At 39.4% G+C, this 17,933-nt stretch overlaps 2 protein-coding genes and 1 long non-coding RNA gene across 5 annotated transcripts; 2 read left to right on the top strand and 1 right to left on the bottom strand.

Annotated features, from left to right (window-relative positions):
* Window positions 1-738: 738 nt before the first annotated feature.
* Window positions 739-5,668, bottom strand: LOC103706636 (probable serine/threonine-protein kinase PBL7). Of its 3 annotated transcripts, XR_603996.4 has the most exons (6): window positions 5,448-5,667; window positions 4,223-4,437; window positions 3,625-3,814; window positions 3,109-3,500; window positions 1,850-2,329; window positions 739-1,335 (listed from the first exon to the last, which is right to left on the bottom strand). XR_603996.4 is itself a non-coding variant. In XM_008790798.4 (5 exons), the coding sequence occupies exons 1-5, from the start codon at window positions 5,518-5,520 to the stop codon at window positions 2,006-2,008; spliced, it is 1,194 nt and encodes a 397-aa protein (XP_008789020.1). In that variant the 5' UTR covers window positions 5,521-5,668; the 3' UTR covers window positions 1,604-2,005. The 3 variants fall into 3 exon arrangements, 2 of the variants coding, with proteins under 2 accessions (XP_008789020.1, XP_008789021.1); XM_008790798.4 differs by lacking the exon at window positions 739-1,335 and having other exon boundaries at window positions 1,604-2,329; window positions 5,448-5,668; XM_008790799.4 differs by lacking the exon at window positions 739-1,335 and having other exon boundaries at window positions 1,604-2,329; window positions 4,223-4,434; window positions 5,448-5,666.
* A 2,740-nt stretch (window positions 5,669-8,408) lies between these two features.
* On the top strand, window positions 8,409-10,635 carry LOC103706731 (elongator complex protein 6-like). The gene is made up of 5 exons (XM_039133167.1): window positions 8,409-8,441; window positions 8,567-8,872; window positions 9,658-9,730; window positions 9,906-10,111; window positions 10,265-10,635. The coding sequence occupies exons 1-5, from the start codon at window positions 8,409-8,411 to the stop codon at window positions 10,334-10,336; spliced, it is 690 nt and encodes a 229-aa protein (XP_038989095.1). The 3' UTR covers window positions 10,337-10,635.
* Window positions 10,636-14,646: 4,011 nt separating this feature from the next.
* LOC120112907 lies at window positions 14,647-17,523 on the top strand. The gene is made up of 2 exons (XR_005514580.1): window positions 14,647-16,864; window positions 16,964-17,523. It is a non-coding gene; the product is annotated as an uncharacterized LOC120112907 (long non-coding RNA).
* Window positions 17,524-17,933: the final 410 nt, after the last annotated feature.

Below are 17,933 nucleotides of genomic sequence, written 5' to 3'. Positions count from 1 at the left end.
AAACAGCTTTTTATAACAGCTCTACTTCAGACAGCTCTACTTCCAACAGCTTTACTTCCAACAGCTCTACTGCCAACAGCTCCTCCAAACAGGGCCTAAGCTTCATCTGCCCAATTTCTTACAGGCTGTCCCGAAACAGCATTCTCTCCTTTCAAATCAAGTCTCATATGCCTGGACGGCCACCCCCTCCATGGATAGAGGTCTCATTGGGGGTGCAGAGATCAGTCAAGGCAGCCTGCCCAGTGCTCGCATGACGTTGCTCTCCTTGAAACAGAATCTGTTGTGCTGAATGGCCAATCAGATCTGAAATCCTTTGGTTCATTCTGGAGAAAGACGTTGAGCTATGTCAAGTTATAATATCATCAGGGATGAAATGTTTCTGGAGTCCATGAGATCTGGCAACCGGCACTCTATATTATTTCCTGCTTGCAGGCCAATATCTAAAGATGAAGAAATGGTTAACTTGATACAATTTTTTTTTTTTTATGTCATAGATTTTGTTCTAGATTCCAGCAAAATGGTTCAGAGTTACAGCTATAATACACCATAAGTAAAAGACAGTCAAGTTTAAAGATATGGTCATGGCATGCTCATGCTCATCATCTGATTAGGTCATCTCACAGGTATCACAATTTGATTTAGAAAACCTTCACCTGCTAACACACTGGTATCTTAAGGTTTATCGGTAACGCTACCAATCTTTTCAGTCTGCAAGTATTCAATAAGTTATAAGTAATTAAAAATGGAGGCTTATATTTCACTAGTCCTGAACAATTCATATGATGAAGAATACCCACATGGCATACAATATCGACAGTAGATTCAGCAGATCAATTGGCCGGGATTCCGTCATAGAATCCACATGACATCAGTAAAGAGAGATCACAGAGTGTTCATGCCTCAACATCATCATTCGCAGAAGGAATATCGAATGATAGTAAACATATCACCATTTATCAAGCCCACTACTTGCAGGGCTGCCAAGACCTGGCAGGTTTATCAGGGGCAAGTTCACCTGGGTCACGTTTACACTGACATTCTCATCTCTACAACCTAAACTCGTCCCTTTTCCGCTGGCACGCCATGCTGAACAATGGGTCGTGGTTTAAAGTTTAGAGCACCAACACCATCTTTTTTGCGAGAAGTAGAGCATCAATACCATCATGACGCATAACATCTGAACTGCAGCGGAAAAATGAGTACTAGAATCGGGCCTTTTACCATCTTTCTTCTAATATTGTGAGGATTCCACTTCTAATCATAGCCTCAAACTGAAGTCCCAGTCTTAGAATACTTGCTTTCAAATGACATTCCACATATATCATGTCTTGATTCCTGGAAATAGAAGGAAAACTTCAGTATAACAGCTGGGAGAGAAAATGGAAAATGTTCATGGTACAAGTACAACCACCCCCCATAAATGGCAGTTTAAAAAAACCTAGTTAGTCAAAGCCATGATACATGGGTTCATCAAAGCATATAATGGTTGCCACAATTTAAATCAGATATGCCAATAATCCATCTTTTTTCCGCCGAATAGCTGAAACTTGAGCAGGTTTATTGGTAGCTATACGGATGAAAGCTAAGGAGGAACCGAGTGCAGTTAATAAAAATGGCAAATTGGCAATGCCTGCATACTACATAAACCTTTAGTCTTATGTGAATATATACTGTTGTATCTGAAACCAGATATAAAAAATAATAACATCAATAAAAGCACGTGCCGTCTAAAGAGATACATTTAAATACAGGGGCCTGAAATTACATGTACAGCAACAAAAAGAATAAGGGGGGAGGAGAAAAAGGCCACTTTCTGGAAGAATTTAGGCATGAATCAAACAGGGTGCACCTGTTTTCTGATGATACAAAATTTGATGACCAGACACCAAATAGACAGCCAAAAGAGAATAAACGCGTGGCAAAAATTTTCACTGTTCTGGCACCAGGAGATGGTAGCAAAGCAGGTAGAATTGAAGCACTTTGCTCTGACGAGCAATGGATGATTTCATTTTAGTCCTCTCAACTGGTCTCTTTCAGATCCACCACTTGGTTTCTTTTCGCTGTCCCTTCTTGTTCGAGGTGGGGTACCTGGTGCCGTCAAACGAGAAGTATTTTGATTTGATTGGGCTTCGGGGTTGTAAGTTTGGGAAGCAAGGTAAGTGATAGCAGTAACCACATCAGCTATTAAAGGCCTCATGGTGGGCTGCTCCTGAACACACATTGCAGCAACAGCAAGTGCCTGGTATAAGCCTCTCACAGGATACTGGCCCTGAAGCATTGGGTCAGCCATCTGTGGAAATTTCCTTCTGTCCTTGAAAAGGGGTCGTGCCTGAAAACAAACATACAGCACATTCACAAGTATCCATATGCATGAACATCCAAGCAAGGGCAAGCTTTCACAGAAGGAATTATCATTCAAAGTGCAAAGAATGAAATTTCTTTTCCTTTGGGAAAGAATCTGAGAGCCTTGAACCAAAAAGATCTTTCCTCAGCTAGTGAGAAGGTCTACAGATATGATTCCCCACAATAAAGAACCAACTGACAAGGGAAGGACTAACTTCCAAGCAGGAAAATTTAGCCACAGGCATTGCCTAGTCAAGATTCAAAAAGGTTCTGGCCCGACCAATCCAAGTTGCATATTCAAAATTTCAAACTTAATGTCAACAATTACATCAGGTTTTACAGCTTAGAATCCAATGTGTACTCTAGGGTAGGAAATTTTCAATTTATCTGGATGAGATCAGAGAGGCAATAAAGTTGCTCCGTGGAAGTTTATAGTAGATTAAATAATAATAATAATAATAATAATAAAGAAAAAGAAGGAACTAAAAATGACCTCCCAAACTGTTTTCTGTTGGTGGGCACATCAAGATTCATGTGCATAGTTTCCTCACTAAACTTCAGGGCTAGAGATCTGAGATCAAGTTATTTTCCAGAACACAAGTTAACTAATTAATATTCATGCTAACTAGGCTGAGATAATAATCTGTTTCTTGGAAAGAAGTATTTGAATGTATAAGAAATCTGGGATAGGAAATCTGTGTGCGTGCATGCATGCATGCACGTGTGCGTAGAAACAAAGACGAACAGGAAGGCGGAGCCCCTTACCCATGCAACGAGATTGTGCTCCCCTGCAGCTCTAGAATTGTCAATAGCCCTTCTTCCAGTAATAAGCTCCAGAAGAACGACCCCAAAGCTATAGACATCTGATTTTAGTGTCAGTTGTCCAGTCATTGCATATTCAGGTGCACAATATCCATAAGTACCCATTACCCTAGTGGAAACATGAGTTTTATCGCCGACTGGGCCAAGCTTTGCCAAGCCAAAATCAGATAACTTGGGATGATATCCCTCTCCAAGCAAAATGTTAGAGCATTTCAGATCGCGGTATATAACAGGAGGATTGGCCTTATCATGCAAATACTCTAATCCTTTAGCTGCACCAGCAGCTATTTTCATTCTTGTGTTCCAGTCAAGCCGCTTCTTGTCTGGAGAAGGGTCTGTTGCAACCAAGGTAATCAGATAAACAGGTATGCTTCAGTGTAAAAAAAAAAAAAACTGCATGTCAAGTACATGACAAATCCAATCCACTATAACAAAAAGATGCACTGTACATTAGCTTACCATGAAGATGATCTTCCAAGGATCCTAATGGCATGTACTCATAAACTAAAAGCCTTTGATCTCCATCAGCACAGTATCCGATTAGGTTAACGAGGTTAGGGTGGTGAAGTAGACTCAACATCAGAACTTCAACAAGGAATTCTCGATTACCTTGCAAGCCATTACGGTCAAGCTGCTTTATAGCCACAACCTACGCAGAACATAAGGAAATTCCATGTGAGCAACCAATAATGTTTTCTTTCAGCAAAGAAACAATTCTTCACACTCCTCTTATTCATGCAGCGCAGCAATGTCAAACCACTGTACCAGTTTCTAGATTGAGAATTCAAGGAGCAAAAGAAAAACAGGGGTGCAAGATTTCAGTGCAGATTACAAATATTTAAATTCAGTTGAATTATTGATGGAAATAAAATAGGTTTGACAACAAATGTGTCAATCTTATCTGAGAAAACTCACTTTTGGAAGCTTGGAACTAGGCAAAAGTTAACTTCCACTTTTGAAAACTGAAGAGAGAATGGGAGAGAAACTAGTTTGCAAGCAAATCGAAATACAGTGGGGAAAAAATCAAAGATTAACGGCAAAGATAACAGAGCCTGACCTGGTTAATACTATCCAACCTTCCCTTATAGACTCGGCCAAACCCTCCCTCTCCTAAAAGGCAATCAACTCTGAAATTCTTGGTTGCCGCAGCCAGTTCACGAAATGTAAATGTCTGAGCAGCAATATGTTCAGATCCATTATTTGAGGCCTCCTCCTTTGCATCCAGTGAACTCTGTTTCTTTACATCTGACGTGGAATTGGATTTTTTATCTGCTGAAGAATAAACAACGATGAATGACTAAACAAATACTTTGAGAACATGAGAACTAAATAAATACAAAATGATCAAATAACAAAGAAAGACTAAAACTTCATATTATTGACCTAAAAGACAAATATCACAGTCCCATATGTTTATTTGTTTAGTCCACAAGGAAAACTCTCTAGTTCCATTGCCTACACTTCCCTAAATGAATATCAGCGGCCATGACATGCTAAACATTAAGATTCTCTGTTTTACGTGCCTCAGTTATTTCTATGACACAGAATAAAAAGATCAAAATGAATATTGCGTGCTTAATTCACGACAGCAGGAGAGCGAGCTCAGTTGGAAGTAATGAGGCAGTATGACCCCCGACATTTAAATCTCAAATCGAATGCAGACTAATAGGAAATTTAACCAAAATTTGAATCAAAAGTTGCCATTTTGATTATCCATCCAAACTATATATATGCAGAAAGAGCATCAATAAATGCATCAAAGATTAACATATATGCGGATATTGATCGACTGAACACGGCAGAGCTAATTAAACGATCAAGTCATCGCCCGACAGAAAAAGAAAATCTCATCCTATAGAAGCAACAGGAAATTTATTTTCAAGGGAATGGCTATAAGAAACAGCAAACTCATATTAGAACATGGGAGATCGTCTCCACTCAACCCTCATCAGAGCCATCACCTTTACGCCAATCGAGCCCAGAAAAACCATCACGGAGATGAAAGGGTTCCTTCCAAACGCCAACCCCAACCCAAAATCAATTTTTTAGAGAAAAGAGTCTGGAAATCCTGACCAAAAAGAAACACCTCCAGATCGAATGATTCCCCTCGGCAAACCCTAACTTTCACCCGGAATCCGGAACCATCCGAACCAAAATCCATATCCCAGAAGACAAAAATGGAAGAATATCTCATACCAAGCCGATTCGATCGACTTAAAACCCAAAAAAATGAAGCAAAACATTCCAAAAAAACGCACAAATTTGCTACGGAATCCAAGTACCTGAGATCGGCGAGATCTGATCCTTCTCCTTGCCCTTCTTGCTCGGCTCTCCGGCGCACGGAAAGCACCCCATTTCCCCCAACCACCGATCGTTCTCGCGTCCTTCTTCCGGTCTCCCTCTTTAGCTCTCTTAAGAAGTGAGAGTCGGAGAGCGATGAAGGAAATGAGGAGGAAGGACTCAAGTAAACAGGCCAAATTTAGAAAAGAAAAATTACGGGAAAAATAACATAAAATTAGGGGAAGAAAAACTTCACTTAATTCCTAATCACATTGTATATCAGACAACAGTCGTTTCTTGGAATCCGAACCAAACGGAAAGATGGAAAGATGTCGACCGTTGGATTTAGGAATCCAACAGACCCTGTGCCCGGATCTTTGAAAGAAACGCGGTTCTAGTATTCTGTTTATTTAATTTTTCTTCGTACATCAAAGCATGGTTTCACCTAGAAACAGGGCTAATTTATTTATTTATTAATGATATCAAATACGCCGGGCCATTTTTAATTATTTCTTGTTTGATTTTTATGACCCAAAGTCGTAAACCGGACGACGGACCGGCGATCCCGTCCTCTTTCTTCATGCTTTTGTTCCATCAAAGTTTTCCAGTCTCTTACGTGTAACGTCAAAGCTAGTCGCGTCAGGGCGAAGGCGTATTAGGGTGATAGGATCGATTTGGGCTTGATGTCATGCTGTCGAGTGCCAAGAGGACTTCGGAGTCCGACCCGTCGCAATCCAATCTGGAATAGGTTTCTTGATTCATGACTCAATCCACATAATTTAATAAAAAGCACTTATTACTTTTAGGCCATTTAGCTTGTGGTTGCGATTAGAATGATCGTTGAGATTAGTAAGTCTAGAATGATGAGCGGGAGGTAAGTTGACGAATAATTGTGATGTTGAGGAAAATCTCCGCATCTTTGGCAGGGATGGAGATTAAAATGCAAAACAAAAGTTAGGAGAAGAAACATGGATTCAATGGTGATTCATTGAGGAAAGGAGAACCAGTTTAGACTATGACAGGAGCCATGGAAAATGAGAATCATTCTAAGGATTTGCAATAAAAGATTGTTCTCGTTAACAATTTTATGTTTTATGTAGAAACCAAAACCCATTGTCTTACCGTCTGGTCATGCTTGATTTCAAATTTCTATTCCGCACTAATAAATATTAATATTAGTATTAGTTATCGGTTAATTCCAACTCAATAAATATATTGAGAATATATTGTTAATGCCGAAAATCTTCGGTGGACTAGTAGTTAGATTGAAGCGGTGGCAAAGCATCATTCATTCAGCAGATCCTATACTGATTGAATATTTTTGATTTTTTATCACCCTTTTTCTGGTGAAATGGTTATACGACGGAGCTTTCTATTTTAGAGTCAACAAACAAAAGGTCTCATAGCTAACATGCAATAGAGAAGAGAGTCTTAAGGGACACCTTCCAAAAGTACCATCGTGGAAATCAAATCTGAAATTTTTGGGAGATAGAGCGTATAGGATAATTTCGTATACAACTTGTACATTACTGAAGAGGTTTACAATAAATCAACAACAATCCACCACAATAGCTTCGGTCCTCCCATTTATTTAAAATAATTTATTTTGAAAACCTTTCCCTTTTTTTATAAAGATTTTTAGAAGACTTGAAAATAACTCCAAATGTTCCACTTATTTACACAATATTTTTTTTGTGGGTACAACAGCTGCTTACTCTACTCCAGTGTAGGTGCAGTTAGTAGAATCAAGGGCTGCAATCCGGCACAACTGTAAAGAAGAGCCCCTAGTGTGGCCAAAGGACCTCTTCGGTATGCTGCGCAGCATAAAAAGCGACTCAGTCTGCGGTCCTGTTCGCCTTCCGACACACATGCACTGCCTAAATGGCGCTGTAGTCTCTCAATATTTTGATGAATGTCGTAGAGTAGGGGACTTTCACCCCTCCTTTCATATCTAGTCGGTTACTGTAACTTTTTTTTTCGAGGATGATGCGCTCAGCGCTTAGCCCCCAGCCTCCGTCCCGTTATAGCAGATGCTCTTTCATGTTGCTCTGAGCTTTGCCTCTATAGCTGTCAGCCTATCAGTGCTTCGTTCGCCTACAGTAATCATATGTGAGTCATAATTTCTGGTCACAATATTCACGCCTGCACTATCACCATCTCCGGTGCCACTACCATCAAAATTTACTTTAAGATAGCCGAAAGATAGGGGATCCCAAGAAATAAGAACAAACTTGAGCCCTGAATCAGCATTCACGCAATCTTCTTTTCCATGCAGACGGTCCCTTAATTAGGCACTAAACTCTAGTGCATGTTCTCCCATGATCAATCACCGTTGATCATCCATTCGTCACCCACCGTTCACTGGCTGGACCCACACACGGTGTAAACAGGCCGTGGGCCCACCTATTTCATTTTCCAGGAGCCGGAGGCCATCAAAGCTCGCGCAGCTATAAGTATAGCCGATTAAGCGCCTCTCCCCTCTCCAGTATTGCGGGGTTTCGCTCGTGACGCGTGAGGGAGAGGAGCGGCGAACCCTCGTTTCAATCTTCTTGACGACGCCCTGATGAGAAAGATACAACCCCGATCCCTTGACGAGGCCCTGGGCGTCGGCCACGGAGGAGCCATCGCTCCGCTTGCCGCGGTGAGGGTCGTCCTCGTCGAGGACGAGCGGCGTGTTCGTTCTCCACCACCTCCTGAAGCGCGCCCTCTCCGCCGGCGAGGGCGGCGAGCCGTGCCCTTTCTCGCCCTTGCCCAGCCCTTCTCCCACGACAATCGCGTTCCGAGGATGTTGGCAAGCAAAGATCCCGAACCCCAACCATAATCTCTACGATCGTCTCCTCCTCGTTTTCTCAAACATCGATTGCTCTTTTTCCTTTCTGTTTTAATCGCTTCTTTACATTACTGTTCGTGCGTTCGCTCATGATCCGGATAATAGTAGGATTGAAGTCGTTGGGATCGACGGGATGGGGACCTTTTCCACGCGCATTGATGGAGAGGTCCGTTCAAGATTTAACCTGGCTCAAGATCAATAGTTCTTTATCAGAGAATGCAAGCAACGGAGATATGACTTCAGCCACCGGTTGATATCAAGATGAATAGATTTACGTAATGCAGTTGTTAGGATCAACGGGATGGATTTTTTTTTTTCTTTTCCAATGGAAATCAAGTGACTAGGCATTATTTTCGTAGAAAGCATTTCTTGAACTGGATTGGGTGGTGTGAAATCTTTGTTGAAATATGGAACTGTATCAGAGGCAGCATTCTATTATTCGAGCGTGTGACTGGTTTTAACAACGTGGCTGATATTTGTTGTGATGAATCTAGGGATCGATTGATCAAGAAGGGAAGAATAACAGGGAAAAAATGGACTCAGAGCTTTCTATATTTATTGAAAAATTATAGAGGGTTTGTCAAATTAGCAAACCAGGTACATTCTATTGCCTTTTCTTATTCTCGTGCTTGTCTGGCTTGGATAATCAATTCTTGTAAGACTATTTGACTGGTGTTCTTTTACAAGTTCAGAAAGGACATATTGCTATCTAACAAGGTTCACTTAGAAACTGTAAACATGTGGTGCCTTCAGTATGATTCAAGAGCTATTGATTTTGCACCTTGCGAAATTATGATCTGAATAAAAGGTTGATTAAGTTACCTAATTATTCTGACTTCTGATTTTCTTTCAAAAGGATGATCTACCATAAAGATGCGTTTCTCTTTTAATCATCACTTGATAATTAAAGAATATATTTCATATTTGTTAAGGATTTTATGCTTATGGATGTTGAGAATGAGAAACATGATGGAGATTTTGAAATTCATATGATAAACAAGTCATTTCAACCTTTGCAAAACCTTTATGATGCTACTGTCTTGTTTTCTATGCCTTCCACTCTATAAACATGTTTTAATATTACACACGATTTACATCTGCACAAGCATCGATAGCTTCCTGTTTTCTCTTTCACACAGTAGATAATGCCCATGCCAATCAAATTATTCATGTGTATACATGTATATCATTTGCCGATATCAAAGTTTGTTACTTAATTTTACCTTGTGAGTTGTCATATGTATTTTTTTCAGGTGTTTTCTTATGTTTGGTTTTTGTTCTCTCACAGTTAATGCCTGCTTTTTTGGTGGCTCTTTCCCTTCACAGATTGTTTCAGAACATTATTACAGTAGTAATAGTATAGTACATTCTGTTTGATTCAGGGTTGCAATCTATCAGTACAAAGGAACAACAATCAATTGCACTTTCTTGAGATGCTTAAGCTAGAATTTCCAGGCAAGTATGAAGGCAAAGAAAATTGCTGCCAACCATCAATTACAGAGTCTTTATTGTTGTGTCCTTTGATCTCTACTGGTGTTTTTTCACTTTGTGAACATCATAATGATGACATTTTACTGTGATGTCTAAGTTAATTCATCATGCGGCTAAGCTAATGATTCTTGAAATATAGGTCTGACTTGGGGAAATGACATTGAAGGTGGTTTTGTTGAATCGTGTGGTAAGTTTCAGAGGGTTATAGAAGCTAGCAGGGCAAAGGAATACAGAAGAGGCTGCATCACCATCATGATTGATGACCTCTCCCTTTTTAGCTGCCCATGGTTCTGTAGACTGTATGTTGACTTTCTATACTACTGTATTGTCCTCACCTCCGAACTGGTTAGAAAAGACAATTTCAAGCCTGTATGTTGACTTTCTATACTACTGTATTGTCCTCACCTCCGAACTGGTTAGAAAAGACAATTTCAAGCCTGTCCCTCCTTTTGTTAATTCTCACTCCATTGATGGAGTTCCTTCTCATTTTTTAAACAGGATTGCTTTCTAATGATTCTGAACCATGAAGATATCTATTCAAGTGAGGAGGCCCCAAGGCTCCTTTCATAACTGGAGTACCTTGCAGATATTGTGCTAAAGACAGAACCCTTGAGTACTGGTTTAGTTGCTGATGTGCATGGACAAGTACGTTTATGATTACTCAATAACATAGGTTTATATTCTCTTCAATTTGTGGCATCATTGGAAGTCAGGTTGTTGAAAAAATTTCTACTGTTTTTTCACCATGTGATAACTTTATTTTGTCTATGTTAGGAGTCTTTTTAAAATTCTTATCATTCTTTGGACCAGAATTGTAAAAACCATCTGAACTCCAAATGATCAAACGAGGACATCCATATTGTCATTCAGAGATGATCAGGATCACCAATAGCTTGAGAAATAAGGTCAAAGTGCCTAGTTATTACACAATGAATATGATGATTCACTGATTCACCATCTCTACAACATGACACATATAAGTTTCAAGGAGCTTATGCTGCTGCTTCAATGATAGCGACATGATAAAATATTCTAGAATTCCCTTACCATCAAACTAATTCCACTCTTTCTGGGGCTGGCTCTGACAAGCACGTGCAATAGCATACTGTGGTCTCTGTCAACAATAAACTCTCTTAAAAAAAGAGTGAAGTTTAAGCTGATGAAATGAACGTTATCTTCAAACATGCATATTTTCTTCTTAGTAGGAATGTGGGCTTCTATGAGATCGATAAGAAGATCAGTACAATTGCCATCTTCATTTAGTTATTACACATCTGCAAAATTAGCTATTGGTGATTCTTGATCTTGTATGCATATCCAGACATTGTTTTTTCTAGTGCTTGCAATTAGTTGGGTTAGGTCAATTTCAGGTTGGATCAAATTTAGGTTGGTAAATAACCTCAGCCCATACCTGACCAATTAATAGCCATGTTAAAAAGACCCATGGCCGATCCATTTATTTGTAGAAACTCATACCCAACTCACGGACCTAGTTATAGCTTTACTTATTAGTTATGTGCTTTAAAAAAATGAAAGCAAAATAGAGCCAAGAAGAAGAGACTGATGGTTGGGTGCCAGAATAAAGTGAAAGAAGAAATTTAATTGGAGAAGAAAACATAGTAAATCATAAACGCGCTATTTGCTTCAATTTTATATTAACATATTTGTGTTCTTCTATCTATTAACTGCACAGTGTTCCTGATAACCTGAACCAAGCTACAACTATCCATTGATCCATCACACTATGGCCGTTGTCCTATGGGCCTAGGGGCTAGGTTTTAAGGGTTTGTCCAACACATTATGATTTATTGAGCGTGGGGGTCAAACCCAAACCTGACCATTTATCACTTGGTTGGTCTTAGCAATCCAAGCTTGATCCATTTATTGCAAACTCTCACCCAGTACCCATTTATTTTGATTCTTTTGGTGGGTTAAGGCCAGAAACTGCCACTCCTAGTTTCTGCAATATTTTTATAAGAGTCCTCAAGAGGTTCCTCTTTGTGAGCAGCCAATATCAAAAGATTTGGTGTTAGGGTTTTACAGGCTTTTCCCTGAGCTCAAGGTCATCATATTGCTTTTTAAGAGTTAAATTTAGTTGTAGAAGGGTCCTCCATCTGACAAATCTGCCTGCAAATGGCGCATAAACATACATGTTTGGTTAACATTGGTCCTTCCTCCAAATTCCAAAATTTGCCTAGTGGTAATTTCAATTAGTATTCCCAGGGATATATTGATATGCATTGATATTTTTTAAAAAATTAATTTAGCAGTCTGGCATACAAGATCAAGAATCATGAATCTTAATTAAGACTGCCCTTTCAGTCATACTTAATTATCCATTGTTGCAGCAATGCTTTGTACTAGTTGGATAAAATCAATTTCTTTCTTTTGCATTTGTTTAGATTTTGCTAACAAGTGGTTGAAACAGTATATACCCATACAGTTTTCTATTAGAGTTTGGTAGATTGAAACTAGGATGTGGGCAAAAATATCATTCTTTTAGACAAATCTTAGACTTGTCATCACTTGTAGATCTTTGAAGTGGTTTCCAACTTACCAAATTACGGTTCTTAACACTTTTGATTCCTTCCTAAATAATCTCTTTCTAGATTTTCTCCACTTTGTCAACACGCACTTGAGGCTTTAATAGACATACTACTAATGGGAAGCAAGGAAGTGTGCATTTATTATGTAGGACTGGAAATAGGCCCGGGTCAACATGAGGTTTGTCGGGTCGAGCTGGCTTCAGGTTGGGCTTTGGAATTGGCCCAAGAATGTTTGGATCGGTTGTAGGCCTAGAAATAAGGCTTGCTCGGGCCCTGCTTGGAGCTTGGGTCCAACTTGAGGCTAAGCTTAAAACTCGACCTAAACCAGGCTCAGACTATTAAGTTTGACCCGACCTGCACTTAAACCCCTAAATCTAAGCTAATTGATTAACCCAAACCCAATCTTCAAATCCAACCCAACCCCTTAGCCTTTCCCTTTCTCTCGCTTTTGCCTTATCTGCTCCTCCCCTTTTCTCCTCTTTCTTCTCTCTCTTGCCTTAGTCCCTCTCTTTCTCTCTCGTTTGTGCCCTAGTTGCTCCGTTGGGCAGATAGGAAGGCCCTCTCCCTACTCTGCCCTCTCGCCATCCTCATCCTTAATAGTGCCCCTCTTGGCAATTGGCAGGGGCTAGCGACATTGAGTGCAACACGGGCCAAGGAGGAGGCATGATGGAAGGAGGCGATGTAAAGGGTAAGGAATATCGAGATCTTTGCCCACATCAACTCTAGGAAGATGATTCTCATCAAGAGGGTCCTCTAGGAGGATTCATGAGATCCACAAGGTCTATTGGAGGGATTGGGCTGGTGCCATGATGGACTACATGGACCTTAAGAGGGACTAGGGGATCACTGTCCAGTTTGTATGCGACTACTATACCTGGAACGACTACTAGGTCAAATTGGAAAAGAGGATTAGGATTTGGAATTTGGGTCAAGTTGAGCCATTTGGCCTGGTCGAGCTCGGTTGGGTCATGCCCATCTAGGCTTTGGACTAAGCTTGGGTTTAGGCTCGAGTTGGGCATGGTCTGAGGTTTGGAAAATTTTTTTGAGCCTAAGCTCAGCTTGAAGCCCGAAAATTTTTTTGGGCCGGGCTCAGGTAAGGGTGTTGCCCGGCCTAGCCCATTTTGATTTCTATTACTATGTCTGTGTTGTACGATACCAAGCAAAACCATCCAGTTCGATCAGTAGTACTGTACCGCCTATGAACTAGGATGGTTAATGGTTTTGGTACAAAATGAAACCTGAACTGGTGCTAACTAATCCTCCTCAAGTTGAAACACTTATAATTGAACTAGCTTAGGCAGTTCAGCCCAAGAAGATCCTATTCGGGCTCAATTGAGCCCTCTCCCTCTATAATTGAGGGAGAAAAGGTCGCCTCACTTTTTTTCTCCTTTGTTGCACCTCTGATCAATGTAGGAGAGGAAAAAGAGAGAAAAAAGAAAGGGGAGAGAGAGAGAGGGGGTAAGGAGGGTAGATCCTCAGTTCACTAAAAAATCATATTAAAATTTTACATTTTGGCATGATTTTGTGATATATAGTAGATCTATGCAATACTATAAATTTTTATATTTTGATATATTTTTAATTAAATAAAAATTTGTAAAAAATAAAAGAGATCTTCAATTCCAAATATTAGTGTCATGCTCGAGTCTAGCATGTTATCTGCTATCTTTTTCACAATAATTTGATTAATTTTCTGCATATTAATTGCTTCTTGATTAAATCCCAATTTTAAAGTAATTTCTAGATCAGTTAGGCTACTAATACTTAATATAGGTTGAGAATATATGTGGTACCTGCTATAAAAGGCTATATTAGTTATAATTAAAATTTAATTTTTGATAATTTATTTAAATTAAATATTATTTTTATTCAAATAATATTTTACTTGCATGTAAAGATATTTCATACATGTTCTTTGGAGCATGTATCATATTTTTTGATACTTATGCAATTTATACATTTTTTTATGGATTTAATTTAAAAATGTTATATAAATATATCTAGAAGTAAATTTTGGGATAGCTAGCAAATTTTTAGGAATGTTTGATTTTTTTCTATTTTTGTGAAATGTTAAATTAAAAAATTAATCCATGAAAAATCATGGATAATTCATAGATACGAATTAGTGATAACCGATGCTATATTTTGTGGTTGAAAATGCATGGTTTTAAAAATTTCAGTATTAAATGGTCTGCAATGAAGCTAAAAATAAAGAAAAGTAAGAAATAATATATAGGGGCAATAGGTAAGATCAATGTTCGCCATCTCGATATCAAGCCCCATACCAGTGCCACACTAGCACAGTGTCGATACGGTACGGTATGAGATTTTTTTGGCATATCGAGTGTAGGCACGCCATCCGCACCGGATACTGGTACGGTATGGTACATCCTATACAGTCCGGTTCGGGCCGGTACAGTGTACCATGGATAAGATAGTAAGTGGCTGTCATCATTGGAGGTGCAAGTGGTATTCATTTGAGTGGAGAGGGATGGGATCATCATGTTGAATGAACACTTGGTTGGTGGATATCCTGATGTTATGGCTTGCAATGTCCCCAAAGGTTAGTCAGCTTTTCAGACATGCTTTTCGAGACTTCATAAATGGGAAAAGGTCACAAGTAAATAGGCCAAGTTGGATAGGAGGGCAACAGGGCCGCCGTTCTGTCACTGCATAGATCCAGCAGATTATGAGGTCTCCAACCCAAATGATATGGAGAATGCCCAAATTCGGGCTGCCATCTGGGCCAGTGGGGAGGAGCAATAGGGGATGGATGAGATCAACAAGCACATAACTAAATTTGGACCCCCATAGTTTGAAGGGAGGACCCAGTCAGTCAGAGTACCATGTGCTAGCTAGCTAGATGGCATCCATGATTGGGACCTTCAATGGTAGGAAAGGTAAGAAGAGTAGGGGTGTGCCAACATCTGGGGTGACAATTGTAGATTTGGATCCACATGCCTTCTCGAGTAGAAATAGAAAGCAACAACGAACTGATAACATGTTGAAGGACAAAAAGAAGGATGTGTGGAGGGCTATTGAAAGTGGTTCAACTTTAGCCACATCTTAGCAAATGCCATATACGACGCCTACTATTGCAACATGATTGATGCCATCTAAAAGGCCAGTCAGGGTGTTGATCTGCTTGGTCTGAGGGACATAAGGTGAGTTACTTGACGAGAATAGAAATGAATTGGAGGCATAGATAGCATTCTGCAAGAGCGAGTGACCCACATACGGATTGACATTAATGTGTGATGGCCCCATTCGACCAGGTGAAGCAATTAACTTCCTTACATATTGTGACTAAATCATTCTTCCACAAGTTAATACTTCAGATAGTGTGCACGACAGTGACTACATCCTTAACTTGATCGAGGAGGTTACTGATAGCATATGGGAGTAGCATGTCATGCAAGTGGTGACTGATCTTGCTGCACAATATAGAAGGGTTGGTGAGCTACGAGATTATTTTTCCCCTACAAAATTGGGGAGATTGAGTGAATCACAATTACTAAGTGCATGTGGCCTATCTAAAAGCCTCAGCATGTCTGCAACTAGTGACAGACATTCAATTTTTATCTGATCGTTGAAGTTATTTCGATGCTTTTCTTTTATCAATCTTTTCTAGTTCTTGGATATTACATGCAAGGATGTTCCCCACTTTTGCTTTTCTAGCTTCCTTTCACGTGTTGTAGTACTTCCTGGCTGTTTTGTTTGGACTTGATCTTGGTTATTTTGGTTTTTGGCCCATTGATGCATCTCATCTTTAACCTCCAAGTGCAATTAAATATTTTCAGTGCTAATTTCCCCACCTTCAGTATGTTTACTTCAAATGACTGCACTCACAAACTACATTTCTGAACCAACCCAACATAAATTGAGGGAAAACAGCGGACTTTCTACCAATTCCAGACACGGAGTTAGAATATTTTATGTGTCGGAAAAAGTTGACCCCTGATAGTGAAAAGTTCTAGATTCCTTTCTTCTCCTAAGTGTGATATGTAAGCAATAATTGGAAATTCTTACCATTAATCTTTCCTACTGAAGGCGGCTTTAGCAACTTCAAGCTTTTTAGAATCCATTTTCTCAGCTTTCCTCCATTTTAGCTCAAGGTTTCACCCTCCTTTTTCATGGTTCTTTGGGACATGGCTTCATGTCTTTATTGTGCATCCTCATACCAACTTAATCAAATAATATTTGTGGTGCAGTTTGTTTGAATTTTCTTTTTTATATACAAGTTTCTTTTATGATAATGTGGACCAGTAACTTTATGATACCATAGTGTAAAAGCTTAAAAATTGTCAGAATGTGAGGCAGGAAGGTTGACTTTGGAAAGACCTGTAATCCACTTTAGAGGAAGACAGAATTTAGTTACATTGCAAACGTTTTTGATAGTTGACTATTTTAAACAAGGGGACTTCCAGCAAACACGGGCATTTAATGAGCAAATATCATAACTTCCACATCTAGGTGAATGAAAATGGTGGTGAAGATTGCTACCCAGGAAGCCAACATTGAGGTGGCTCATAATTAATGATCTATTGAGTTTGTAAGTGCCTGTGTTTTTGACGAAATATTGTGCTATATCACATTCATTGTTTTATCTTTTTAATTATGCAAAGTAATTGAATATATGCTTGTGTTATAGTGTTATAGGTACTGAACCATCAAGTAGACAGTTTATTCCAGGTGTTTCTGTTGATCTTCTTTTATTTTTAATTTTAATTCCAGTTTTTACTTTTAACTGACTGAAAGAAGCAACTATGAAGCTAGGCAATGTTTGGCAGGAGGAACCTATAATGATACACTTTTCAGGCGGTTGTTCTCAGTACCAATGACGTTTTCTACTTCTTCATCTGTTGGAAAGACGTAATTGGGCTTTGGAACTTTTGTGAAATGCAGGTCATGCAGTATGTGGTTGGTATATATTTTTAGTGGACTTTGGGGTTTTTTGTTGAGCTTCCAAATAGAAGGAATAATTCTATAAACCTATAGTTTTTCTTTTTCTTTTGTCGAATCCCTTTACTTGTCAAGAGATGTATGACACTAGTGTAGCGAGAATAGCTGAACCACATGGAAAAAAACATTTGTCTAGCCATGTAGATCATGACAGGAGACCTGTTTAGGGGTGACCGCTACAGTTTCCTGGAGGGTGATGAATAGCAGATCTATCGCCAGTCAAAGAAAGTGGAGAAATAGTGCTTTTGATATTTTATTCAAGCTTAAATAATTATGAGAATCTAAGAACTGAAAAACATAAGAGATTTATGACGTTATTTGTCTCAAAAGTTGAATATAGCATAATATGGGGACCAAGTTGAATAATTTCTCTGTAGCGCCCGAAGGAAGGACTAACCGGACAAATCACAAAGGGCTTGTTGGACGACTTAGACCAGGCAATATATCAGATATTGGACAGGACCAACTCTTCAACGTGTTTAAAAGGAAATGGATGGTCCTAGAATCATAACGGTACACTACATCAACTCTGACTGACGGAAATCAACTGTTAAGGGGCAACCAAGCATTGGGTGACAGGCGGAGGCCTGGAGAAATTGTATAATCTTTGTACTTGAATGATAGATGTCTTGCCTACCAAAAATTGCATATGTTCCTAA

This window comes from Phoenix dactylifera, chromosome 13 (genome assembly GCF_009389715.1).
Source record: "Phoenix dactylifera cultivar Barhee BC4 chromosome 13, palm_55x_up_171113_PBpolish2nd_filt_p, whole genome shotgun sequence".
NCBI lineage: Eukaryota > Viridiplantae > Streptophyta > Magnoliopsida > Arecales > Arecaceae > Phoenix > Phoenix dactylifera.
This window is presented reverse-complemented; position numbering and strand designations above follow the sequence as displayed.

What these genes read in the sequence shown, in the direction of transcription:
- LOC103706731 (XM_039133167.1), top strand. Translation starts at nt 8,409, where the DNA reads ATGGGGACCTTTTCCACGCGCATTGATGGAGAG. An exon ending in CCACGCGCATTGATGGAGAG is followed by an intron (nt 8,442 to 8,566) that starts GTCCGTTCAAGA and finishes TGCAGTTGTTAG; the next exon opens with GATCAACGGGATGGATTTTT. An exon ending in TTGTCAAATTAGCAAACCAG is followed by an intron (nt 8,873 to 9,657) that starts GTACATTCTATT and finishes TGTTTGATTCAG; the next exon opens with GGTTGCAATCTATCAGTACA.
- LOC103706636 (XM_008790798.4), bottom strand. Translation starts at nt 5,520, where the DNA reads ATGGGGTGCTTTCCGTGCGCCGGAGAGCCGAGCAAGAAGGGCAAGGAG. An exon ending in GGTTGGATAGTATTAACCAG is followed by an intron (nt 3,815 to 4,222) that starts GTCAGGCTCTGT and finishes TGTTCTGCGTAG; the next exon opens with GTTGTGGCTATAAAGCAGCT. An exon ending in CTTGGAAGATCATCTTCATG is followed by an intron (nt 3,501 to 3,624) that starts GTAAGCTAATGT and finishes TGGTTGCAACAG; the next exon opens with ACCCTTCTCCAGACAAGAAG.